This window comes from Sapajus apella, unplaced genomic scaffold (genome assembly GCF_009761245.1).
Source record: "Sapajus apella isolate SASKATOON/1434 unplaced genomic scaffold, GSC_monkey_1.0 scaffold1, whole genome shotgun sequence".
NCBI classification, from domain to species: domain Eukaryota; kingdom Metazoa; phylum Chordata; class Mammalia; order Primates; family Cebidae; genus Sapajus; species Sapajus apella.
In genome coordinates this window covers 7,510,017-7,537,029 of record NW_022436941.1, presented here as the reverse complement: position 1 = coordinate 7,537,029, position 27,013 = coordinate 7,510,017, and the positions used below count along the sequence as shown (strand labels likewise).

The 27,013-nt window shown below is 51.2% G+C and overlaps 1 protein-coding gene across 2 annotated transcripts in view; it reads right to left on the bottom strand.

Annotated features, from left to right (window-relative positions):
* Window positions 1–27,013, bottom strand: part of FSTL4 (follistatin like 4) — a 424,697-nt gene that overhangs the window by 103,205 nt on the left and 294,479 nt on the right. For both annotated transcript variants that reach the window (XM_032252787.1, XM_032252850.1), the window contains exons 5-6: window positions 21,362–21,555; window positions 17,567–17,690 (exon numbers count right to left, since the gene is read on the bottom strand). In XM_032252787.1, coding sequence (XP_032108678.1) covers window positions 17,567–17,690; window positions 21,362–21,555 — 318 coding nt within the window. The remainder of the gene's footprint in view (window positions 1–17,566; window positions 17,691–21,361; window positions 21,556–27,013) is intronic.

The window sequence follows — 27,013 nt, the reverse complement described above, 5'->3', positions numbered from 1 at the left end:
ATTCACTGAGAAAACAGATGTCTGCACACGCGCCCACCACACCGAACCACCCATCTCGATCTGCTCACACGCTCAGGCTTCTTTCTTGTTAACTGGGTCTGCCGCCCATGCATCTAAGACAACCCCCCAACCTGGGCCCTGGATTCCACTTCCCCTCGCCTACTCAAAGAAGTCATTCCGGTTGTGCTACCTTTTCCTTCCACAGCCTCAGTTTCCCCTTTCTACTTGACGCTGCTCGTCCACAGACATGCGGTTGCTCCTGTGTGTTTACAAAAACCTTCTTGGCTCCACTATCCCTTTAGCTACTGCCCTATTCTGTTCTTTGCTGCAGAACTTCTCAGAAGAGTTCTCAACACTTCGTTTCTCCAGTTCCTTTCTTCCCGTTCCATCTTAAACCCAATCCAATGAGACTTTTGTACCGCCTTCCCATCGCATTGCATGGAAACTGCTTTTCAAGCCAAAGACCTTCAAACTGCTAAAGCAAGTAGTCCTCATCTCTTCTTTGTCCTCACCTTAACTGAGCTTCCAGCACTTGGCACAGATGACCGCTTCCTGACTCTCTTCTCTTGGCTCCCAGGTCACTGCATTTGCTTGGGTTTCCTCCCACCTCTCTGGCAATTTCCTCTCATTCTCTTTTGGGGCCCCCGCTCCTCTTCCTGACCTCTTCTCACTGGAGGCTCTTAAGGCTCAGTCTTGGCTTTTCTTCTCTCTTCGCATTCACCCACTCAGTGACCTCATCCACTCATAGCTTTAAACTCTGTCAGTATGCTAAGAGTTTCCAAGTTTCCATCTCCAGCCTAGATCTGTCCCCTGAACTCAGTCTCGTCTACCCAACTGCCTGTTCATCATTGCCACTTGAATGTCTAATAGCATCTTAAGCTCAGTATGCCCCCAAATTAACTCCCGATCTTCCCTCCCAAACCTCCTCCACCCATGGTCTCCTCTGTCTCAGTTAATGGCAATGCCATCCTTCCAGTCCTCATGCCCAAAATCTTGGAGTCATCCTGGACTCTTTTCTTTTTTCATAATCACATGCAACTCATCAGCAAATCTCTTTGGCACCACCCTCCAGAATATACTCAGGATCCAACCTCTCCTTACCACCATCATGCCCATTACCTGGATTATTGCAACAGACTCCTAACTTATCTATCTGCTCTACTTTAGCCCTGTACCAGTCTTTTCTCAAAACAGCAGCCAAAGTGCTTCCTTTAAAATATAGAGTCAGACACATCTCCTCTCTACTTGAAACCCTCCAATAACCTAGTTGCACCCATTGTGAAAACAACAGTGCTGTGGTTAGCGTCCGGGGGCCCTCAGGACCTCTGACCCTCCCCCAGCTTCCCACACCACTCCCACCATCAGACCTATGCTTACCTAGGGAGCTAGGACACATCTTCCCCCAGTGACTGGGTGGCGAGTGCCCTCACCCCTTCAACACCTGGCTCATATAGCCTCTCTGGACGAGGCTTTCCCTGGACTATCATATTTAATTTTACCCACCCCTGCCCTGCCCTGCCCTGCACTGTCCTCTGTGTTGCTGTTCTCAAAAGTACTTCTCATGTTGTAATCTATGCTTCCATTGTTGTTTATCTGTGACCCCTCCCTGCAATGCAAATTCCATGAGCACAAGAGTTTTTGAAACCTGTTGAATCTCTGCGGCCTAGAAATAGCTCCTGCCAGAAAGTATTTGTGTAAATGATCGTGTACTGCTTCCAGGGCTAAGTGCTTTTCACCTGCAGACCAGCTTTGGGGACTGTGGCTGGTTCGGACACTGTAGCCTCAGGTGTATGTTCTGCAGAGGGCACCTCTGAGGTCACACGGGCAGAGAGTACCTGTCTACCTTGACGGCATCAGGACATCTTTCAGAGTTCATAATTGCACACTTTTATGGCAAACATTTTGAAAAAAGCTCTCTACAGGAGAAAATAGGACAATTTTTCATGACAAATAGTGTCACCAAAAAAAAAAAAAAAACTGATTTTGCACAAATGGTATCCTACATGCAGGATTTCAAAGCATTTTGCAAATGTGTATTAATTGGTTATTACAACATCCCTGCCAGACAGAGGAAGAATCAGTCTCCTGAATAAGAAAACACTTGGATTTCATGATTAAATCAGGCACAAGGATGTAATGTGTGAGCCCCAGGGTTCCAGGAGCAGAGGAGGGTACTTCCACCTGTCCTCAAGCCAAGGCTCGGTGGGACTACGGGGTGGCAGGTGGCCTCCTCAGATGTGCTGATGGAGTGCTGGAGCCATCATGCATGGGCTGGAATTTTTGGTCTACTGGGTGACCGCAGGCAATTATTTAATCTCTCTGTGCTTCCGGTTCTTCACCTCTAAAATGAGACACGTGGTATCTTTTTCACGAGGATGGAATGTCACTAAATGAGATAATGTTAAGCTGCTTAACACTCAGGAAATGTTATTAGTAATAACAAATGTCAGGGCACAGACACACAGCCTCCCGCTCCCTGCCTCCTTCATGAGAATCCCATGCTCCTGACTGGCCCCAGCTCCCACAGAGGTGTAGAGTAGGCACATGGAGCGTCAGGAAGTACTTGCCAAATTGGGGTCAGGACCCCTGAGGCCTCACTGTAGCCCTTCCTGGACTCTGCTGGGTAGCACAGATTCTAGAAGCCAGGGTGTTTCTGAATGGGCTGGCCCTTGTGGGACAGGATGCCATGTGGGGTGGGCAGCATTGGGACCAGCAGTCCCCTGTCCCTAGCCACTGGTACCTGTAAGGCCAACACCTGCCAAATTTGAGATACCAGAGGGGTCTCCTTAAACAGATGCTGGTGACCAAAATTGTCTAGAATGACTTGAGAGGCAGCAGAGCTTAGTAGGTGAAAGCATAGGCTTTGTCTATTTATAAAGACACATGCACATGTATGTATATTGCACTGTACACAATAGCAAAGACTTGGAACCAACCCAAATGCCCATCAGTAAGAGACTGGATAAAGAAAATGTGGCACATATACACCATGGAATACTATGCAGTCATAAAAAAGGATGAGCTCATGTCCTTTGCAGGAACATGGATGAAGCTGGAAACCATCATTCTCAGCAAACGAACATAAGAACAGAAAACCAAACACCGAAAGTTCATACTCATAAGTGGGAGCTGAACAATGAGAACACATGGACACAGGGAGGGGAACATCACACACCTGGGCCTGTTGGGGGTGAGGGGCTAGGGGAAGGATACATTAGGAGAAATACCTAATACAGATGATGGGGTGATGGATGCAGCCAACCACCATGGCACGTATGTACCTATGTAACCTGCATGTTCTGCACATGTACCCCAGAACTTAAAGTACAATAGTAAAAAGCAAAGAGCATATGCTCTGAAGGTGAACTCCTGGGTTTAAACCCTGCCCTGTAATTCTCTAGCTGAGAGGTGGGCAAGTTAGTCTGGCATGGTGTCTCTGGGCCTCATCTATAAAAAGGGGATAATGATAGTTCCTTTCTCATAGATTGTTGTAAGGATTAATGAATTCACTTAGACTAGCTTAGCATCAACTATCAGAGCTGTATGATTACCTGAAATTAATTATGTGGCTTCAGAGGTAAGCTCTGCAACACATGGTGAGCCCTGCAATGCTCTGCTCTGAGGCATGCGATGCCTCTACACCAGGCGCATGGTGTCTGCCCATCCAGCCAATACTCCATCGTGGGTGGGCTTTCCCACTGTGGGCCCTGGACTGTTTTCTTAGTAGTCAACTTGCAGACAGGATGACAGGGCCAGGCTTGTCACATCACCATTCTATTCCTGAGGCCCCGTCCAGAACTTGCCTAGGGCAGATGCTAGACGTGAATGGATACATGAGAGCAAATATCCACCTGTCATGCTGCTTCAATTTGGGGCATTCCCTTAAACTCCTGCCTACTCAGAGATGAAGCCCAAGAGCTTCCTAACCTGTTGGCTTTGTGACTTCAAAGGCCACGTCTGTCACACCTGAGAGCAGGAAACTCAGCCATGGTGCTGATCCATGTGGCACCTGTGGGGGTGTCTCAGTTCACTCTGCAAGCTTATTGTCCTCTGCAGAGACCTGAGGGACAGCTGCTTGCTAGCCCACTAACCCTGGAAGTGCCCATGGCATCAGAGCATCATCTGAGGATCAGGAACTGGGGCTGGAGTCCATGAGGCCAGTCCCTTCGGTGAGACTGAGGCCCAGGCCAGAGCCTCTGTGGCCATGTCACTGTAAGGATCACACTGCTCCTCTGGGATAAGGACCACTCCCTGCATCCTGGGCATCTTGGCAAACATTTTGTTTGTAGACATTACAGAGCCTGTAAGGGCCTGAGCCTTCTGAGACACTGTTTTCAAAAGGAACAGGTTGGGTGCAGTCAGTCTAGTGTAACGCAGAACTTTTAAAGTCATGCTGCTCAGATGAGGGCCTGGGAATATTTCATCTGCTCAGCTGCCTGGCCAGGGCTGCTTACAGAGGGGCTGGAGCCTGTGGTCTTGAGGCCAGGGATCATAGGCTTGGACTGAGTCTGGCAAGATCAATTGCCTCTCCTGACTTCAAAGGGATGTGCACACATGTGTGTGAAAGTTCAGGAAGGGCCCGCATGGCCAGATGTCCCCAGCCCCTTCCGCTATGTCCATTTAATGCCGAGCTCCTCCCTCCTCTTAAAAAACACTACTGCCTGGAGCCCTTAACCAGCAGCACATCTAGCTGCTTTGAGTTTCCCCCTCCTTGTGCTGTCTCTGCTTCCCCTTCACATGGGCTGCCTTCAAATTCTAACCAGGTGGTGGCTGGCAGGTGAGAGGCAGGGAGGCTGTGGAGAGTCTGGCATGAATTTTCCAAAGTGGACAGTCAGCCTCTGAATGATGGAGAGCTGACTGGGTCTGGAGGCCGTGCTCAGCCCAAGCCTTTATTGTTAATTTAGAGAATGCAAGGGAAACATCCAGAGTGGAAGCCCATTCGCATTCCTTTCCAGTTAGATGCAGCTAACAACTGCTTCTCCAACCAGCAGAAGCCAGCGCTCCTGGAAAGGCTGCCCCATCACCGCTCCTCCTTGTGTCTGGGAAGGTGTGTGCACATCTTTGGTTGAAGGCAAGGGGAGATAGGTGCTCTGTGACTGGGGGGCTGGAGAGGGTGAGACCCAGGATAAATGAGTAGAACTTTGAACTGCATGGGATACAATCAGTCAGGACACTGTCTACAGGGCAGTCATCTGCATTTAGCCTGGGACACCTTGGGTTGCCTCGAGGGCTGCCTTTAAGGTATGGCCATTATTGCTCCCTCTCCAAAGCCCTGCCTTCCTCACAACTGGCCCTTCTGCCACTGAACAGTCCACATTTTCTGAAAGTCCACACACACTTTCTCAAACTCAGAAGCCTTTAGCTTTACCAGGAAGCTCTATCCATCAATTGCCCACCATTCACAGGACAGTCATTCTATAAATGCTCCAAGCCCTCAAGCCTCAAGGGTGTCTGTGGAGGCCTGGGCTGCAGGATGGCCGAATCCAGCTGCACTGTGCACCTACTCTGCTCTCCCTGCACTGGGGGATGTGAGGAAGGAGACATGGTGGCCACAGTCTCCCACAGGGACCAAGTCTGCTTGTTACCAAGCCCACTTGTTCACTCAGCACCTCCAGGTGTCAGAGGTGGTGGGGTCCTGGGCTAGACTTGCTCTGGAGCTTTCTAGATGTGGAGTTATTTAACCTGTAGTCCTTTTAGTCCCAGTTTGTTCTATCTGAGCCAGTCAGGAGTCGACTCCACTGCCCCTGGAATCCCCTACTATGCCCTGAGCTTGGAGCAGTGGCCTCCCCAGTTGTGGCCTGGTGCAGCTTCTGCCTGGATAGTATTCAGCCTGGCACTTCCTGGGAGCCCCTCTGAAGGCTGTCAGCCTTCACCAAGGTGTCAGCAAGTTACTCCAAGGGTTGGGTGCTCGGAATACATGAAAGGCAGGATGTGACTTTTGTTTCCAAGCCATCATTTCCTGATGTTGAACCTGCTTTCAAGCATCAGCACATTTCCAAGCACCATGGCACAGAGGAGGACCATTGAGGGTCAGGACCAACACCAGGGCTGGGCAGGGCTCAGAATAGGAGTCTCTGGAGGTGCAGGTATTTGTGGGAGCTGAGAAGGGATGGATATTTGATGGGGTTTGGGTTTGAGAGGAGGCAGCTCTCCACGGGATACCTATTCTGAGTAACGGGGCTGCTGCTCGGGGCCCCACTTTCTCTGTGGAGCTAGCAGCCCTGAGCTTTGTCAGGTGGTTGGATGCGTCAACTGCTGTGGTTCCGCAGGACAGTAATCCTGCTCCTTTCATGCTGTCACCTGAAAGGGACCCAGGAAAAATGTGGCTGAAAACACCTGCAACACATGGACTTCAGGACTCAGGAAGGATGCCAGTGCAGGGGCCCTGCCCTCTGCAGCAGCACAAGTGAGCAGCTCCCAGAGAGGTTCTGCCTTGCTGAGCCCACCCTCTGCCCACCTCAGAGTCACACATCATGGGGGAAGACACAAAGACTCCAAAGAGTCCTGGCCGGTGTGGAGTGCAGCCAGCATCCTGCAAAAGTGCTCAGGTCTGGAACTGGCACACCTGGCTGTGAGTTGGGCTCTGTGGCCCCCAGCCTCCGTGGGCCTCAGTTTCCTTATTTTTGGAACTAGGATAGGAGAGGGGCTGCCTGCCAAATGCCTTGCATGGCATCTGGCAGGCAGTGAGTGCTCAGTCTGCGGTGGTTGCTGGGAAGCAACGGGCTCTGGAGAGCCATTAGCAACTCTCTAGTGGAGGCTCTGTCGGAAGGGGTCTAGAAGATGAGTGATCCCAGAGATGCCACTCAGAAGGAGAACATGGGGTGGGCTCAGACGTGCCACACCATACACTGCCTGTCCCTCCACCTGTGGAGGGGGAGAGAGTCCTTTGGGCCCCATTCCCACTGCACCTGGATGCGATTTGCAGTCCCAACAAGTGTATAACAGTTGTTTTGCCTGCAGCACCTGTCTGAGGACAAATTGCCCATGCCATCTGGAGAAGAACGGCTCTCCAAGGGCACAGCTTGCAGGCTGCCCTGGGCACTCGCACAGAGGCCCCCTCGCACCTTCCCCAGGCAGGTCTACACGGGGAGTGGGCACTGGATGGGACCATCCAGTGGTCCCATCAGTGTTGAAGTTGTGGTTGAAGCCCAAAATGGAAAGCCATTACCAAGTACCTCCATGCTAAAGAGTGACAGAAAGCCACCTCATGGTGGTGACCAAACTGGTGAGTGGTCCTCAGCTCATTGCCCTCCTCAGCCCACAGCCAGAGGAAGATTTGGATTCATTGGGAAGTCTGAGTGAAGGAGAACGAAACTCTTCTGCTGAGTCCGGCCTGTAGTTCCACAAACTAGTTAGGAGTGATCGCTTGTCCCAGTCGAAATCAGAATCCCAAGGGTCCAAAGATGCTATCAGCCTTCAGATATAAAGGCAAAAGTCTGACCCCCAGAACCCCACCAAATCCTGTGTGAGCTAAATGGGAACTCGGGGCTCTGAGCATATGGCTGTTAGGCATGTGTCCTACGCACTCAGAAGATCTGCTCCTTTATCCACAGGGAAGATCTCCCATTGATTTATTCCCACGCTACACTTGTGATGACCCTTCTCTTCCTGCTTATCAAGAACGCAAATAAATAGCCACAAATATCAAATTCCACAGCCACTGTCATCCTCTGACTTCACAGGTCCTTCAAAAAGGGAAATCAGGTAAGACTTGGGTACAGACACTTAACTGCAAAGCACGTTTTAATCCCAGTTCACCTCTTGCTTTGGGTCTCCTTACGGTATCCAGGGAGCCTCTGGGAGGCATTTGGTAAGGGCTTATCAGATGCTTTTATAAAGGGCACTAAGGGTGGCTTGGCATTGTCCCATGGAAGGCCAGCTTTGGGGGAAATAGAAGTCCCACCAGGACAGCAGGGAGTAAAAGGGAGCATGGTGCTTAGCCGAGGGGTGACTGCAGGTTCCACGGCCCCTCTCTGTCCCCCAGCCACTGCTCACAGACCACAGTGTGGAACCATGGTGGGCCGCTCAACTGGCACGTGCCACGTGTGGGCAATAGGATGACTCCACCATCAAGGGGAACCCTCAGGTCTGTCCTTCATTCTCTCTGGGAACTGCCACGACAGCTCTAAACATTTTCTCTTTACTACAATTTTTGAAAAAGTCCATGATGGTCTTTAATCTCTATGTCAGCTGATTGTCAAGCATGTGTTCTGTGCCAGGCTGAATGCCCACTGCATGGAAAGTGCTAGGCTCCTCTCCCCTGCTCTGCTGGCCTCCCGCTGGAGCAAAAACCTTGGGCCATAACCATCCTGGCGGCTCTCAGAGGTCACCCTGACTTTCCCTTTGGCCTTTTGTGCCTCATGGGTTTGCTACTGTCTTGTCCTGCTGTAGTCTTTGCATACGCCCACTAGCCCCATAGCCTCTGCCTGGATTTCAACCACCTGCTGACTCTCCTGCTCTCAGCCTGCCTCCGTCCTCCACCAGAGTGAGGGTGGGGACTTTGGGCTAGCAGAGGTACACCTTAGCCTTTGGGGCTGAAGAGCTGCTCAGTAAGGGCCATGATAAGTAGGGATCAGTATTGCTGACGCTGAGAAAATCTCAGATGGGGCACTGGCCCATCTTCTGGGGTTTCCAGCTCACTCCACATCTGCTGCTTCGGGCAGGCCGGAGTAGCTCAGATGCCCAGTGCCTCTCTCGGCCTCTGCAGAGACTGTCTGTCCCAGGGCTTGGCTCTCCAGCCAGCTCCTATCAGAAGCCACTTTGGTATTGAGGCTTCTGAGTGTCTCAGGCCTGAGTGTGGCCCACAGCTGTTCACCCAGTCAGTCGCTATGTCCCAGGTGAGTGGAGTTCCTCTTACATCCCCACCACCCCCTAACCCCAGGACACAGCTTGTTCCCCTGCAGCCCACAAGCTGGGTCTTGTAGCAGTGGTGGCGGGGTCTTGCAGGGCACTGTCATGGCCTGAGAACAGGGGACCAGAGAGAAAGGAAAGATCAACAAGCTAGAGAACTGGTAACTGAGCCTTAAGCATCCTTCCTAGGCTGGTACAACCTCAGGCAAGATTTACCTTTCAGAAACATGCCAAGGTGGGTCTTCTCCACACCTCAGGACATCTGGTCATAATCAGGAACCTCAGAGCTCACACCACCGCACCCACACTGAGACAAGGGCAGTGCTCGCAGGCCAAGGAGGCAGTGGGCTGGGGGACACACCCTGTTACCCTCAGTTTGCTTTCTGGGCTCCTGCTTGGAGCCTGGGAGTTAGTCTCAGCCACACAAAGATCATCCTTGAGATGCAAGCTCTGGACGGCGCAGGCATTCCCACCTAAACCCTACCAACACTCCAATCCAAGGGAGCAAGCTGAGAAATGGGGAATGTGACCTTCTGTGCTTAATTGCATGTTGAAGTCCTCACAAAAGCTTTGCAAAAACATGGAGATTTATGAGGACAATACAGTGCTATCCTAGTAAAAAGCTGACATTTAAATTGTTCTCATTTTATATCTTTGTAATGAAATTCTTTGTTTCCTCTGCAGCCATTTTTGGGTATTTACTAACATTCAGAGAGCTCTCTGCTGCATGCAGAATTTTGAGTTTCACGATGTCAGGCTGGGCTGTGTGACACATGAACACAGGACTGCTCTGCAGCTCCTGGGGGAGTTCTTACCCCAGGAATAGTGAAGGACAAGGTGTCCAGCCACCCTGCTCCCGCCTCTCCCTCCAAGAGGAGGGTTTTAAAAAAATCACCAAAGCTTCATATTTTAATGAGTTTTCTTTGCAATTTGTATATAATAGATTTTCAATAACAACCTGTAATTAGTTCATTTTCTACTATTCAATTGCTCTGCACGGAGGAGGCCATTGACAGCTTCCAGCTGGGATCTTTAAAAATGGAAAGTGCTTGAAGACTCAGCTCCAGACAATGACTAGAAAGTGCTGGGCTCCACCATGCAGCTGTTAGAAGTAACCTACTGCGATGGGAAAGGGGCAGTCTGGGTCTGAAATTTCCAAGTGTGGGAGAAGAAGAAACTGGTGCAGGGTGCACTGACCAGCACTCATCAGTTCTGGTTCAGAATTGAGCCCTCCGTGGTGTAATGGGGGACAGAGATTGTTCCACCCAGAACCCCAATGCATAGATGGGGGGCCCCAATTCCTGCCACCCTGTTCTTCATGGTGATGAGGACTCTTTAGACACTTGCCAAGGAGCTCCTGATGGCTTTTCCCGCACAGAAGGGGCAGCTGGTGGGGGCAGGGGCGCACGCTCTCAGCTGTGTTTCTTATATAGCCAGGGAGGACCAAGTCCAGACCCCAGGACATCAGTTCCTAGGAGGCCTTAGATAACAGCTCTGCTCACTTGTCTGTCCTGACAGTCATTACTGGTGGCCTTCAAAGGCCATGTCCAGCTCTCCGGCTGATACTCGGTCCCCTCTCCAGCAGCCTGCAGGCTGGCGAGCCTACAGTGATGAGGACTCACCACTCCCTGGGCAACTCTGGAGAGGCTGGGGAGGGTCCCCCTCAGAGCTGAGCTAAGCCTGACCTCTCCAAGCCCTGGCCTCTGAGTTCTGCCCCTGGGGTCCTAACTGTGGTGGTGGCCTTTCTACTCTGGGTATTGCCTCCACCCTCACTCAAGCCTCTTGCCTCTTGGGATCACACGCTGCCCCCACCTGCCTGGGATGCCTTTTTACTCACCTTCTGCCTGATCATCTCCCGCTCGGCATTCAGGTCTCTGCTCCAGTGTCCCTTCCTGACCTCTCTGGGGACATTCGGTCCTTCTGCACCTAGGATGCTTTCTCTTATTGTTTATTGGGTCATCTTTCTGTTTCCCCCCCCAACCCCCGGCCCCCTGCCTCTCTAACCAGGTGGTAAGCTCCTCATGGGCAGGGCCTGCTGTGGTCTTGCTCACAGCTGAGTCTCTGCCTGGTGCTTCCCAGAGAGTGGGCTTGTCTTCCACAGTTTTCCTAATGCCTAATGCCACCTCGTCTTCCATAGTTTTCCTCCTCCTAAGCTTCCCGACCTCAATTCCCGACCCTTTCTTTGTGCTGCTCTCCCTGCTCTGGGTCAGGCTCCCCTGAAAGACTCTGTTTGGTGGCCTGCCCCTTCAATGCCGCTCCATGCCAATTATATGGATGCGAGAGGAGACCGGGCCTGTCCCTCCCTGCCCAGGAGCTCGCCGTCCTTTCAGAGAGCCTCGGTCCACACTAGCTTCCAGGCAGACCCACTGGCCTTCCCACAGTGGTCTTCCTTCCACATGTCTTCCCTGATCTGTGGGGATCTTGAGTATTTGTGGCCAATGATTTTGCTCCAGAGGCCCGCCCTGCCAGCCTGCCAGGGCCCAGCATGGAAATACAAGCCCATATTCTATGCCTACGAATTATTTCCAAGGTGTGCAGATTTGCAGAGCCAGCAAAGCTGACCTCCTGGTGAGGTGGCAGGAGTTGGGCTGGGTGGTGGTGCTGGTCCTGGGCGGCTGCAGTCAGGGTCTGCTGCATCAAGAGGGATGTGGCTGTGGGCCAGCAGGTGTGCAGGGCTGAGGAGTGGGCTGAGCAAGAGCCCTCCTTGGCACACACAGTTGCTGGAGGTGGAGGTAATTACGCAGCTTGCCAGCCAGCTGACCAGAGCAGTTACTCTGAGGAGGGCTGAATGGTTAGTTAGCGGCCCTGGGGTCAGGATGAGAGCTTTCTAGTGTGAGTTGCTTTTGTCTTCAATAAAGTGTCATTAGCCCATGTGAGAAGCAGGGGCTCCCCTCACACCCAATTGCTCATCCAGTGATTAGGGATGTCGGGGCTGGGGATGTCCAGCTGGCCTGGTTCAGCCACGCTGATGCTTCTCTAGCAGGGGTCCCAGCTGTGGAGCATCAACAAGGCACTTCCTCTGCCCCTGCTTTCTCAAGGCCCCCTGGAGGCATGCAGACACCCTCTGGGGTAGCTGGCCACAGCTGCATGTCTGCACTCCTCTGCTTGCCCAGTGCATTTCTCCATGTCTTTCATGCCCTCAATGAGCTTTACCAAGGCCTTCCTGGGTGCCATACCCCATGCTGAGCAGAAGAACTGGATGACTGAAGCAGCCTCTATCCTAAGGGAGCCCATGGTCTAAAGGGGGAAGGATAGCAATGGCATGGCACAGGGTGATGGGGCACACGCGGAAATCATCATCACCGTCACTGCTGCCATCATTGACCTGGTTAATGTTTGCCTGACACTTACTATAGGCAAAGTCTCATGCTAATCACTTCACATGGATTAGCTCCTTTAGTCCTGGGTAACCCTGTGCATGGTTGCTATTCCCATTTACAGATGGGAAACTTGAAGCACAGTTTAATCGCTGGTGGGGAGCTGTCCAAGGTCACACAGCTAGTTGCAGAATAAAGGTTCAAGACCAAGTCTAGCTTGGACTCTGGAGTCCACACTCCTAGCGATCAGGCCACAGCCTTGCTAACCCAGGGCTGTGGGCACACAGAGGACGGTGTGTGGGGCTTGGTGGAGGAAAGAGAAATTGAGGAACATCTCCTGGAGGAGAAGACCACTGAGTTGGGGCTTGAAGTTTAGGGGAATCACTGTGAGGACAGTGAGAGTCTCTTCAAAGGAGAATGCAGATGTGTTGTAAAGTTTGTTTAAATGCCTGAGAAAGTTCTAGAATCAGACACGCCCATTGAATCCTGACTCTGCTACCTGCTGGCTGTGTGACCTTGGGTTAGCTACTTCCCTGAGTTTCAGTTCCTTCATCTGTAAGATTGGACATAGTGTACAGTGCTGGCACATGTTAAATGTTGTGTATCACTTTATACAACTGGAGCACCAAGCCTGTGACTAACTACAGCGATACTGACAAGCAAAGTCATTCAGATGGTACACTGACTGTGCACCTCGTCCTCCGGCGCTGGCCTTGGGAGACTCAGCAAGCTCACATGGAAGGCTCCTTGAAGCCTCTCTATGCACTTGAAGTCAGGACAGCACCCCCACTTCTGTCTCTGGGAGGGGGTGGTGAGTCTCACACCTCTGTCTTCCAATTTTCAATTCCTCCCTTGGCCACTCTGGCTTTAACTGTTTTGTGGCCCTGAGAAAATGAGGGACGAAGGGCAGTGAATCAGTTTTTCGGCCACTTTATTTGCAAGTCCTGTGTGAGAAAACCAGTGTCTCCCTTTGGGGTTGAGGGGCTCACTGGCACCCATAGTCTCAGCTTCGGCCAAAACCGAGACCAGCCCATAGGCATTGTTAGCTCTCCAAATTCAGGAGCTGAGTAAATTCAGATAAAATTTTTGATGAACCCCATGCTATTTAAAATCTTGTTACTTCCTATCCAAAACTCAGGAACTACATGGAGTAGAACATAGCAGTATCCTTGCCATCCAAGCTCCTTGTCTCAACTCACCCTACACAGATAAAGAGCCGGATAGGTCTGGGTAGTGAGGATGCCTGCAGTTGCTTATTTTACCATCCTGCTCAACACAGGGTGGGTGTGAGGACTGGCTGAGATAGCATGTGCGGAAATCTGGTATGGGGTCAGGCACTGTTAGTTTCAGAGGACAGTGAAGTGGAAAGTGAGGCTGCACCCTCCTTTCATTTTGCAACAGTGACGGTGAAAAAACAGCTGTAAATTCACCAGGGGACCATATCATCTGTTTCATAGAGCTGCCCTGGCTAGAGTGGTAGTGCTGTAGGTGAAAACACTGTTTTCCTTTCCGTTTGCCTGGATCTTACACATGCCAGAGGGGAGGGAGGGTGTCTGGCTCCCCCACATTCAGCACCCCAGGTCCTCCTGACACTCCGCCTGTGTGGTCCCGGGATGTTAACACGTGAAGCCCTTTATCCTGCACTGCTAGCTGCTCAAAACCTTCCCAAGCAGCCAACAAATTCAGGGGCTTTGCTCTCAGAGGAGTAATTAAAAGGACAACTATTTTCTAAAAAGCAGAAGAAACTTGCAATGAATTTAAAGTAAGAAAAATCCTTGTTTTAGCAATGTGTTTTCCCCTGATCCCAACCTGAGCATTGAGAACAGTGCAAAAACCAAGCATTCTTGAGAAGCTCTTTAGATGAGCAACTTTGAGGTTAATTTACTGTGATGAACAGACAGGGCCAGCACACATCTTGCTTATGGCGACCCTGGAGCCTGGGTCTCTGCCATGGCAGGGACGGGAGGCACTACTCCTTATTGAGGTGGTGGGGGGTGGCATGGGGAAGGGGAGGCAGAGGGCATGTGCTGGAGGAGGACACTGTTCCTTTAGTTCCTAGATCAGTCTGTGGCTCGGCAAGCCAAAGCAACGCAAAGAGAATGCTTAGTTGACAGAAGGAGGAATGGAGGGCACCCTCATATTTCATTCCTGTCCCTGAACAGAGAGAGGCAATTGGGAGCCTTGGCTCCATCTGACAATCAGAAAGAGATTGAATTAACTCCCATGACTAGGCACTGCCTGCCACCCTGGAGGAGGGTCACCTGTTCCTCAGAGCCAGGAAAGGGCTGCAGCCCCACCACGAGCCAGTTCAGCAGGAAGAGCCACCAGCTGTGGGATTCCTAGCATCACCTGCCACCGGCTGCAGACGGTGGCAATCACGGCCCAGCAGGGCCAGGCCAGCTCCATGGGAAGACGTGATTTAGGAGACCACCCCCACAAACCTCAAAAACTGATAAATACAACTTCCTTCTCTGGGGAAAACAGCCCCAAACCCATCATCCCTTAGTAAAGTAATTGACTGTGTGTCCGTAGGCTACCGAGCTGGGGTCACCCCACAGACCTCACCCTGCCTTGTACCCAAGGACGCCAGCAAAAGATAGACTAGAAAATAAAATGCTAAAGCCTCAACCTCTGCCAGCCCATCAGCTCCAGTTTCTAAAATTAATCCAGAATGTTGTTGCTGAAATGTTTGAGATATTACTTTCTGGGTTTTAGTGAGATTTCTTTAATGCCCATCGATTGCTGGGTAATAACTTGTACCTATATGTCTCATTTCAATTACCTATTTAAAATTCGCTGAACCATAAATCTATTCCCAGAGCTATGGGAATTTAGTTGAGAGTTCCTGTGACTTTGAAAAACCATTGATCCTGTATGCTCCAAATGGCTGCATGTCAAGCCTTTATAGTGGGGGTTAACTCATTTTGTGGCTTCCTTAATGGCTGCAAGTTTACGTTTTATTGCATATCTATTATTTGGGCTGGGCTGTGATGAATGGTTTAGCTGTCTGGTTCAAAACAAGTCCAAGGCAACAGCAGAATCTAATTTGCTTTAAAATTGATGATTATAAAGCTTTTCAAATAATAATCCAGGAACGAAGGGAGCTGATGCCACGTTGCTCTGTGTGAGACATGTGGCTGGAGGTCAGGTGATGACGTCCCTCCCTTTCCAGTACAGCTCATGTTTATAATGACCTTACTAGGGAAGCTGGGGAGTCCTTCTCTTTCATCATAGGCAATAGGGACACTTCCATTTCCTTAAGAGGAAAGCCAAGAGCTTTCTGTTTGGCCCCAGCCCCATTCCTGGGAACTGTGCTCATGCAGCAGAGCCTGCTGTGGTACCAGGTACCAAGATGGTGTCCAAGCAGTGCCATTCTCTGCTTAATGATGACATCCTGGGACATTAAATAATGATGCCTGGTATACCCCCAAATCCCTGAAGTCCAGTCTTGGCCTCTGGCTCTTAGAAGGCACTGAGGTTTTCCTTCATAACTCCTTTGGCAGAGGGGTCTGAGCTCAGAAAGCATTTCTGGAATGTCTTGGAGCTATCCTCAGACCACGTGTTGCTGCCTTCCTGACTTGGAGAGCTGCTGTCCCTGTAACCTGCCCTAGCTGCTCGAGCCAACTCTTGTTCATGTTCCACGGAATCATCAAAGAGTCTTAGTGTGGGGAGGCGGGTGGGGAGGATATTGCCAGAAATGGACTCCGAGGACAGGAGACAGGGTCTTGTCCAGTGACATGCAGGTCAGTGTTTAACAACTGGCTCCCTAGAAAAGAAAAAATGTCCCCCCTCCTCCTTTTTGGTAGCATATGTGTGGTGTGAATTTCTATGGTGTAAATATTCCCCATGTGGCCAGTTTAAAGCTACCAAATGTTTAACTGTTTGCTTGCAAAATTCCTGAACATTTAATGATGGGCTCTCATGAACCAGGTGTAGGGAGCTGTGGATACTTCTACACATTCCAAATGTATTTCCAGATGTATTTCTGGAAATAATCTCTTTGGCCTATAAGACAAACACCTCCACAGCAGGATAAGCCTACCAGTCACTCTCACCTTTTATGAATGAGCAGAAACAGGTATGGGTCTTACTAGTGGGTAGGGAGGAAGATGACTGGGACCCTGCACAATCACAGTAAATCAAGCGAAGTGCTGGAACCAGGGGGTGGACTTTGGTGCTAATGATGATATGAACTGGAAAGGCCCCTGCAACCACGTCAAGCTCATGAACACTTCCCATAGGGAAGAATCATGCTTGTTTCTCTCATGTCATCCGAGCACCTCTCTATTTGCCACAAGAACCCTTCTTCCCAACAAATCACAAGGATCGCTCTTCAGGCCTTGTGAAGGTGTGGAATAACAACAGCCCAAAGAGATGTCGCTCTGAAGCAGGAATACTTTGCTGGAAAATGGGACTCCATGTAAAGGCTGGGGTTGAGGGAGGATACCAGGCTCTGTGGCTCAGGGCACTCAGTGCCCCTGGGGGTGGGGTGGGCTTGCATGAGCCTCCTGAATGCTAGGGCTTGCATTTAGGAACTGTGAGCTGGCAGGTCACAGCCAAGGGTGTATGCATTGCCCACTTTAAGCAGAGCCTGAATATCTTCCAATATAAAGAGCTTTATCTATTTTGGGCCAAGAATGTCCTCTCTAGTCTCCAGTGCAGGCCCAGCACCATCCTTTCCTCTCCTCCCTGATGACCCCTGCCTGGAGCTCTGCAGAGCTCTTGTATCTTGCATTTCTTGGAAGCCCTGTCCCAGCACCACCTCTGGTTAATGTAATCTCTTGGAAGATCACCTCAAGTAAAAGATACAGGCCCCATCCACTTCCATATGCACCAAGCACTCCCTGGAGGGGCACTCAGAATACCTCCTCTGTTTTCAAAGAGCACCCACTTTCCCTTCTTCTCCAGGGATGCTCTGCCTCTCTTCACCTTGGACTCTCACTCTCCATTGACCTTGGGTAGTTGCTGCTCCTTGCCCCTGCATGGCCAAGCCTCCAGGCCCTCCTGCAGGTTTGTTTTCTCCAGGCAGGGCTCCCCACGTGGCCAGGCCATAGCCTGAGGATATCCCTAAAATCTGCTTCCTTCTCCTTCAGTCATAGAAAGCCCCAAAGGGTATTCACAGCACCCTCACAACTATGCTTCAATTACAGTCCTGGGCCCCTCAAAGACTGAGAAAAATCTTTATTCAAAAAGAACAGGGCGAGCCCTCCCTGGCCCCATCCACTCTCCATTTAGCCTTTTCTTAAACCTCAGGCTTGCTGCAAAACAGATTCAACAGCTTTCCTCTGTATAAGAAACCAACCTGGGAGACAACCGAGGACAGACCCAGGTACCCGGCAGCATGTTGGTGCAGGAGCACCCACGGAAATAAGCCCTTTTCCCACTGGGACCCAACTTACGGAAGGCCATGTAGAACTCGCGGAGGGTCAGGGAGCTGTCACTGTTGTAGTCATCAAACCGGAGGAGGTCACCTGGTGAGCAACCGAGTAAGTCTTCATCCAGGTCCTGCTTCTCCAGCACATGCTGTGGGGTGAGGAAGAGAACAAGGCCAGAGTCAGGTGAGTTTAGAGTCACGGGCATTGCTGCAAATAACTCAGGCCAAGAGGGAATCCAGGGACAGCTCAGTGGGCCTTGGGGAGCACCCGAAGCTCTTTGGTTTTGTCTTGTCTGACTCTTTCATTTTATGGATGAGAAAACTGGGGCTTGGAGAGGGGAAGTGGCTTTCTCAGGTTCACACAGTGCTTAGGGCAGGGTCTACACTAGAGCCCAGGTCTGTCTTTTCCCTGTCTGGGCAGACAGACCCAAATAGTCTGGGATGGGAATCCTTAAGGCCACCTGCTCTACCTGTGTGCCATCGATGGGGAGAGAGGAGAGAAAAGGTTCCATTAGATAAATCCAGCAAACAGTGGCTGAACTCATTGTGAGGACTGAGGTCTGCCAGCTTCCAGTTGCGTAGAGCTGGAGGTCACTGCTGCATCCATTCACCTGCCAGCCCTTACCCATGGCAGGTAATGGTGCCTGGCCACAGCACACTCCCAGACCCCTCCATTCTATCCACCTAGACCTGAGCTTCACCCTGTCCTGCCCGGGACACAGATGTCCACCCCTGTAACTCTGGCACGGAGGCTACTGATATGGGCTCTTGAGAGCTCCTCTCTGGTTGTGGTCTGAGCCACAGGACACAGAGGCCTGCCCAGCATGATCAGCCACATGTCGCAAGGTAACTAAGAGTAGAAATTCCAGGCACCCTCACTCAGCTGGAGCTACAGCCAGAGGCCAGTGTGTCCAGAACTGAAGGTCTTGCAAGGAAAATGCTCAGCAGGAAATCTCAGAAGAAAATGATTTTATTTTATTTTGTTGGGGGGCGGGGGGCAGAGGCATTTTCTCTTTATTTAACATTCTCAGCTTGGTCTGCTGTATTAAAGGCAATTTAATGTGATAATGTTAAAAAAATGACCCTTCACCCAGCAAGTAAGAGTGTTCAATAAAAGGGAGATCAACCATAACGCCTGAGATCAATCTTCCGAAGATGGAAATTTCCCTTTGTCTATTTCTGCATTGGAAATTGATTAACTTTTTATAGGACTGACGAGTTTTTCCCCAGCACCTTTGATTCGGTGTCAAGGAAAGGCCCACTTTAGCCGGGCTCTGCTTGGCAGATTTATGAAATGGACTTTAACTATATTAAATTTTAAAGAGGAAATCATAGTCCAATTACCATGCTTGTTAATGGATTCAGGTGCCTCAGGCCCCATATCTGCCAGGTTAGAACAAAGTGCCTGGTAAGATTCTATTACCTGGTGGATATCCGGGAGCCACGTGGGCCTGGATACCAAGGGCTCATAGCGACCACTGTTCAAGACAAGCTGATGCCACCTGCCCTTGGCGCTCCCTGCTCAGTAGTTTGAGGAATTGCCAAGTGGTTCTTCCTGCAGGTAGCTATAACCAACAGGACCTGGGATTTTCCCAGAGCAGCCTGAGTCACCTGTAGGTCCCTGGCTCTGACCGTTGGGGTCTTAGCCAGAGCTAGGGCCTAGTGCTGATGGAGGTGGTGACATGCTGGCAGGGCAGTTGCCCTGGGGGCCATGGGCAGCAAGTCCCCGGGGATGCAGGCTTTGAATGGGCTGCATGAACTGCTCAGGTATGGATGAGCAGAGCAGAGTCATCTGAGATTCCCGTGCTCCCTGGAAGCAGGCTCAGGACCGGCTGGAATGGAGGGCCTATGTTCCAGAACTTCTGGAGGCCACTCCTACTAGGGTTCTGTGGGTACTTGCTGTTCCTACAGACCTTGAAAGGACCATGTGGTGCCTCTTGGTGGGAGCCATTCTCTCCAGGGAGATTCTGGATGCCCTGAGGACAGCAGGTGCACGCAACTCAGCCTGCTGGGGTTTCATCTCAGTTCCATCATGTACCAGGCAGTGAACAACTCAGGCAAGTTGTCTGATTTCTTAGGGCCTCAGTTTCCTCATCTGAAAATATCTGTGAAGTGGGATGATAGTAGTCCCTTCCTTACAGCAGAGGATGGTGGAAAGATTTAAGGAGGAAATAATAATAATAAAAATGATGATGACAACAATACTGATGACTCTCTGCATTGAAACATACCACGTAGCCAGGCACCACGGCTCATGCCTGTAACCCCAGCACTTTGAGAGGCCATGGTGGGTGGATCACCTGAGGTTGGGAGTTTGAGACGAGCCTGGCCAATATGGTGAAAAGCCATCTCTACTAAAAATACAAAAATTATCCAGGTTTGGTGGTGCAAGCCTGTAATTCTAGCTACTCAGGAGGCTGAGGAGCATGAATGGCTTGAGCCTTCTTGCTCCTCAGGAGACTGCAGTGAGCCAAGATTGTGCTGCTGCATTCTAGCCAGAGTGAGACCCTGTCTAAAAAAAAAAGAAAAGAAAAGAAACATACCACATGCCAGTCACCACTCTAAGCCATTCACTACCTTAGCTCATTTAACCCTCATGATCACCCCGTGAGGTTCACAGCTGAACACAGCAGCACAGCAAAGTGAGGTCGTCTCCCAAGGTCCACTAGTGCGTACATGCTTGACCTCAGGCAGTTTGACCCTAAAGGCTGCATTCTTTGCCACTATCCTACATTACAAAGAACTCTTCTGTGTCTATTAATCATAGATCAAGGGCCTTGCTCAATGCCAAGCACATGGCTCAGTGAGTGCTAGGGCACTCCCCACCCCAATTCTTCCCAATGACCTGGCCACAGTCTTGAGAAGGTCCCTAGGCCATGTGTAAGATTTCTTTAAAATGGCATCAAAGGTGGGGACCTGTCTTTAGTGTCCATCCTCTGTGTGAACAGTCTGTGGTCTCCAGAAAAGAGCTGCCCACTGCCCCCCACCGCCCAGCTTGGGGAGGCTGACCTCACTCTGCTTGCAGAGCTTGCAGCTGCCTTATGTGGCTCTAGGGCTCCAGACCCTTAGAAACAAACCAGAAAGCAGAAGTAGGAATGCAGGCCCCTCCAGCCCACCCCATTTTCTGCCTTCAGGACCCTACACGCTCCTCCCTGCAACTGGCAGTGGCTGTGGCTGTGGCCCCTGTGAGTAAGGTCACTCTTTCCTTGCTTTCTGTGCTGCAGACGCTAACTAGGTCTAGTTAGCTCGACAAAGGACATGTGCGCTGTGTTCAACACTGCAGTTTCGGGGGAGGGAGGCAAACCACAGGGTGTAACGCAGGTGTTTCCCCAGATGAGAGCAGGGCTTGGTGGGGGTCCATGGGTAAACACAGGGCTTTCTGCAAACAAGCAGGCTGGGGTTTGGGTTCTTGATCTTTGGATACCAAGGAACAGTGATGTCCTAAGGTAGAGGACTTGGGGATTTCTAGTTTACAGCTCCAATGGTGTTCAATGGAAACCAAGTATTGCTTCCTTGTAACTTTTTTGCTGAGGAAAGTAAAGGATTCAAGGAAGAAATGATTGATTTCCTAGTTAAAACATCAGAGACCAGGCCCTCTGAAGTGAGTTTTTTGCCAGATAGCTGAGAGGGCTTGAAAGCTTGTTTGTAAATAGTGGCTGAAAGTGGCTGGTGGGAAGAAGAACCTGACCTCATTTTGTTTGTGAGATGTTCTCAGGGGTATTGAACACAACAAGCTCTTAGACACTGGTGCGGGGCGGGGGGTGGGAAATGGAAAATTGGATTCCTCCATAATGTGACTTTCACTGAATGCCATGCCCACCTGAGCCAGTTCAGAGCTGCTGAGGCGGCCATTGCCATCTGCATCTAAGTCCCTGAACAGAGACTCCACGAGGAGGCGCTTCTGGGAGGCAGGGTCTTGTCTGCTGTCTCTTTCTGGGAGTGGCTGCAGGCGGGTCTGGAGCGCCAGAAGGACATTCTTCAAGCGAGCATAGCCGGCCATGGTGCACGTATCACCTGAAAGAGAAGATGAGGTTATTATAGTGAGACTTATCCCGTGGTCTTGAGAGAACGTTCTTGCCATTTGTCCACTCATCCATTCCACACACAAATAGTCACAGGGCATTTACTATGTGCAGTACACAGTGCAGCTGTAGTCGATGGGATTTGTCTGTGCTCTGCCCACCAATCCATCCTATAAATATTGATTGAACATGGAACGCATGCTACACATGATGCAAATACTGGAGGGAAGCTTGTTTGTCCATCTGATAAATATTTATTGAGCACCTACTACAAGCCAGATTAGAGTGAGTGCCAGATAGAATGGGAAATTCTTCCAGCAGAATTTATAGAGGTAGCTCCACAGAGGCTTAAGCCGCCCCCAATTCCATTTTGTAATAGCTGGTTTTTGCCTTAATCCTATCTTAAAGGCTGCTTTTGAATACTTGGCGTCCTAGATTAGGGAGTTTTAGTTAACAGGGCTAATAAGCCCTGCTTATGTTAATTAGGTACCCTCCCAGAGCTCGATTACTTCAAAACAAACATGTACACACGTCTATGACCAAGATACAAAAAGCAGCTCTACAACGTTCAAATCGAAGCACACAGCTTGTTTTATCCCAGGCACGCTTGCTGAATGGCACCAAATGGTGCAGTGTTCGGGCAGGTGAGGCCTCGGGTGCATTGCAGCATGGCGTAGTTTATCTTGCTGGTGATGGGGCTACTAGGATGGACACCACGCAGGGCACGGCCCATCCACTGGGGCTGCAGGAGAGTCAGCAGAGAGGGCAGCTGCTCCAGCCAGCCCCACTTCCCATGTCCCCGGGGGATGAGTACTCCCGGCGCCTGGCTTTGCTGAATCCTGGAGAATGGGCATGGGCTCCTCACTGACCATTCCAGGTTGAAGGCTAACAGGTTGCTGGAGCCTAGGGCTCTTCTCCTTAATTCCAAAGCCAGTTTAGGGCCTGAGGTAATGGCCCAGAGTTGCAGAGTCAATAGGAAGAAGTGCTGGGAAGAGCATGGGCTCTTCCCCCGGGTTTGAGCTCCAGGTCTGCTGCCATTAGGCATGTAGCCTTGGGCAGGGTGCCTCAGTGATCTCATCTGGGAAGCAGAGATGCCAGTGCCTCCCACGTGGGGTTGTTACGAGGACTAAATAACATGGGCACATACAGGGCTTTGCACTGGCGTGGTACCCAGTAAGGGCTCATAATACAGCTGCTGTCTCCCTTGTCATTATGGGAACGGCATTTACTGAAGAGCAACCATCCGGGAAGCCACTTGGGGGAAAGGGATGATGGGAAACTGTCTGTTTCTCTCTTCCTCCCTTCCTCTTTTCCTCCCTCATTCCCTTCCCCCTTCCCTCCCTTGATAAGTCTGGACAGCCCAACCACTTTTTCTTGTGCTTGTTTGTATTTCTAGATTTTCTTCCAATTTGGGGTCAATTGATTTCCGTCAGAAACAGATGCCCATTACCATTTCCTCCTGCATGTTTATTTAGAAAAAAGTCGATTGTTGTGTTCAATATAATCAGATCTATTTGCTCTCTGGGAGTCTTAGTGCTCTGATAAGAACGCCTTTCTCCCGCCCCCTCACCTTGCTCGCATCCCTCTTTTGCCTGGTAGGATATTGATTCCTGGGAGTCCTTGGGGCCTCCAGTTGGCAAACCCAATTCTCAAGTCTGTAGAGCTACATGGTGTTGAAAATAGTGACTTTGTCCCCCTACAAACTTGCTGGGTTTTTCCTTTTTCTGGGCTTGGATAAAGATCAATTTCGGGGAAGGGGAGGAACAGTTTTGCCCCAGTCTAGCTCCTCATTCCCTGAAAGAAGCTGAAATTTGGTCCTGGCAAATGGACCATAAGTGGGGGTACAGAATGAAAGAGGAGGTGGGGCTGGCTGCTGGGGTAAATGGTGATGGATGTGTGCCCGTGTGGAGGGTCTGCAGGAGCCAGCACTGGGGGTGCCCCCAGGACTTCCCGAAGGGGGAGCATTTATACCCAGATACTGAAAAATTGATGTACACAGCAGATGGATATGGTGTCGAGAAGAGGCTGTCCTCAGATACGCTGGTGGGCAATGGGGCTCCGAAAAGCATGTCACAGCAGGGCCACCTAAAGGTGAGGCCAGGCTGTGTTAGAGGGCAGGATGCCTCATCATACAGGTCCCCCAACATTCCTCCTGGACCTTGGTGGGGCGTAAACCACCTCTGACCTATCTGCTGCCCTGGGCAAGATTCCCTTCTGGGAGCCTCTTGTTTCATCTCAGGACCCCAGTGGGCAGCCTGGCCCAGGCATGGCATGGAGAGTGCCCTGGGAGTTCTTGGGGCCACCATCTGGCAAACACAATTCTCAAGTCCATAGAGCTACATGGTGTAGCTGGGGTCCCCCTGTGGGCAGGGGTCTGCAGCTAGACAACACCTCCAACACTGGCAGGCAGGGGAAACCATCCAGGTGGGTCTTGCTGGATTGGAAGTGGGTGCTGTGGCATCCTCCCTGGCTCTGGCCCTCCTCACAGCTCCCTGTGAGCTCAGACTTCTGGCTGCTTCACCCTGGCAACTGCCCAGCAGACACCTTCTAGTCAGGAAGGTATGTGCATGTCTAGAAGTCAATCACCTGCGGGAAAGGGGTGGGTACCCCAGGTCTCCAGCATCAGCTCTCTGAGCCCATGGTCCTTCCCTTGCAAGGGCCCACACTGACCAGGCCCCTGCCCTCCTTTTACCAGTATTTATTTACACACTGTATGCCCGAAGCTGGGCAGCTTCCAGTCCTGGGCACTGTGGGTGCTTGTGGCAGGGGGCCAAGGGAGGGATGCTCAGGATGAGACCTGTCGGATGAGGAGTTGTGGGAGGAGGCGAAGGGAAGAGCACACCGGGAGCAGGACTGTGTGTGCAGGAGCCGCCGTGCAGCATCCGGAGACTGGAGAAAGCTGCTGTGGCTGGGCTGGAGGGGCTGAGTCAGGCGGGCAGTGAAACAAGACAGGCAAGACAGGGCAGCAGGGCGACCCAGGTAGGGCCTCCACGGCTGCGGGGAAGTGTGGGAACTGTGGCAGGATGCTGGCCCCACACATCATACTGTTGAAAACTTCCTTCGTGCTTTCTTTCCTTTATTGAGGGCACTCTATGCCTGGGCTGAGCTTGTCACTGAGGTCCTGAGAGGAACCAAGGGACTCCTGGAAGGGAATCTTAAATCCTTCTTTATCCCAGGAGCAATCATGCTTTAAGTAAGTTGCAAGAGAGAACTTTGCCCAAACTCAAATCGGGTCATTTGTCTGAAATTTCTGAGCTCCTCTGGTGCCCGATAGGACTGGGGAAGGGCCGTGGACACTGCAGGAAAGGCGGCCTGATGGTGAGGGCTCTGCTTCTGTGCAGGTGAACACTCGAGATTCCAAAGTCCAAACTCTCTTTCTGGGAAAAGCCTTTTGGTGCTTCATCTCCAAGGGCTGCCCTCTTGGTGGCTCCTGCCTTCACTCCCTGCCTTTGTCATCCAAATTCCATCTGGCTGGAGGTGGGGTGGGGGAAGGAAAACTTCCTTTCTTGCCTTCTTCCAGCCCCCAGAGGCAGAGGCTTCAGAGCTGCAGCCTCCCAGGACAGCTCAGTCTCCCGGGATAGCTCAGTCTCCTGGGATAGCTCTCCTCCCCACAGCAGGCCTTGGCTTCCAGGATGGGTATCTTCCTAGCAAGGTATGTCAAAGTCATAGATTACCAAATTCCAGTTTTATTTTTTTCATTCCTGTCCCCAGCTGGTTTCACTGTGGGGCCAGATAGGGTGACTCAGCTGTGTGGAGCACTGGGCATTCTGGACACCACTGGACATGGTCTTCAGCTAAAGGCTCCCTCCCCCGCTTCCAGCTTCAAACATTTGTCTAATTCTAAAAGAAATACATGCCTATCAAAGAACCACTTGGAAAGTGCAAATGAATAAAAAGAAAGAGAAAATAAACCATCCCGAAATCTACCTCTCAGAGGCAGCTGCTGTCAACACGCTGCTGGCCAGAAGTGAAGCTGGGCCCATGATTGAAGTGAGCTCTTCCACCTAGTCCAGCCCTCATCTGCTGGGCGGGCTCTGAGGTCTGTTTTCTGATCTTCCTCCTGTTCTTCTCAAGTTCCGATCATTTTGGGCAAGAAAGTGTTAATACCCAAGGTTCGTGTCTTTTATCTTCATACCAGTCATCCTTGCCCAACTGCTCAGCAATTCCACACAGGTGACTGCAAGAGGTAGGGGGTGTGGGGGAGGTGGAGGGACAACTTCAGCAGCACTGACCACTGGGCATGCTACTGCCCAGGAGCTTAGCATTGACTGCTTCTACAGCTGGAGTGCCCTTCACCCAGATCTCTACCTGCTGTACTCATCTTGGCCTCTGCATAAAAATTGATAACCTAAGCTGGCACCCCTCACCTCCATCACTGCCCGTGCCCTGACCCTGTGTGTGTGGGGCCTGGCTCCCAGGGAGGGAGGGAGTCAGAGCTCTCCAGACAAGGGCAGAGCCAGTTTTAGCCTTGGCCCACAGGATACTCGGCTCCTTCAGAGGGAAGGTCCCTGGGGTGTGTGGCAGAAGCTTGGGGACCACCACACTCCTCCCTGGTGCCCCTGTGGGTGATGGTCAAGATGATGTTGAGAATGATAGTGGCCAGGAGGAGCCCTGAGCCAGGGCCCAGATCCCATTGCCAGGGCCTCTCCAGCTCAGCCTGGGATGGGGAGACTCGGAATACAGTTGAACTTCTGTGTTGATTAATCCAGAGGCGTGACTCTTCCAGAGAGAAGGTGGGATGCTTGCATATAACCTTGAGGTCCGTGTCTTGAACGAGGCTCAGCAGGGGCTGCCAGGTTGGGACCTGCAGGGGACCTGCTTCATGAGAGGGCAGGACCGCCTTGATTTGGATTGCAGAGGTTTCTGCCCACATGTTTAGAAAGTCATTTCAGTGTTTCCTCTGAGTCTTGCTGGTTTCCAGGTAAAGAGAAATTTGTGTTGTCATAAATAAGGGGATTTTGTTTTTGCCTTTGTGGTAACGGTGGGTAGGTCAAGCCTTATGGTGAGGTTTGGAGAATTTCAGGGATGTCCCCTCCATAGCTGGAAATTCCCTGTGCTCTGAACACAGTTGCCCTTTCTCAAGCTGCCCCACCTCCTTCTTCCTGTCTTCAGGCCCGATCCGCCATCTGTAGGAAGGCTGTCTGTCTACACACACACACACACACACACACACACACAGAGTACTGCCTTCCTTTCCCTCAGCCTTCCTTTCTGCCTGCTGTGAAATCCTTTCTGGGTGAGGCTTGCCCCAGCCTTAGTTTGGGCTCCCCGAAAGCAGTCCCTGAGATGAGGCTCTAGAGGCAAGTGGCATATTTGAAGATGATCCCAAGAAGTGCTAGAAGGAACAGGAAGTGAGACTGGGAAGGGAGAAAAGCCAACAAAGGGTACATTCATGAGTAGGTTGTCACTGTGGACGATGGGGGTTCAATCTCACGGGGGACCTCAGAGGC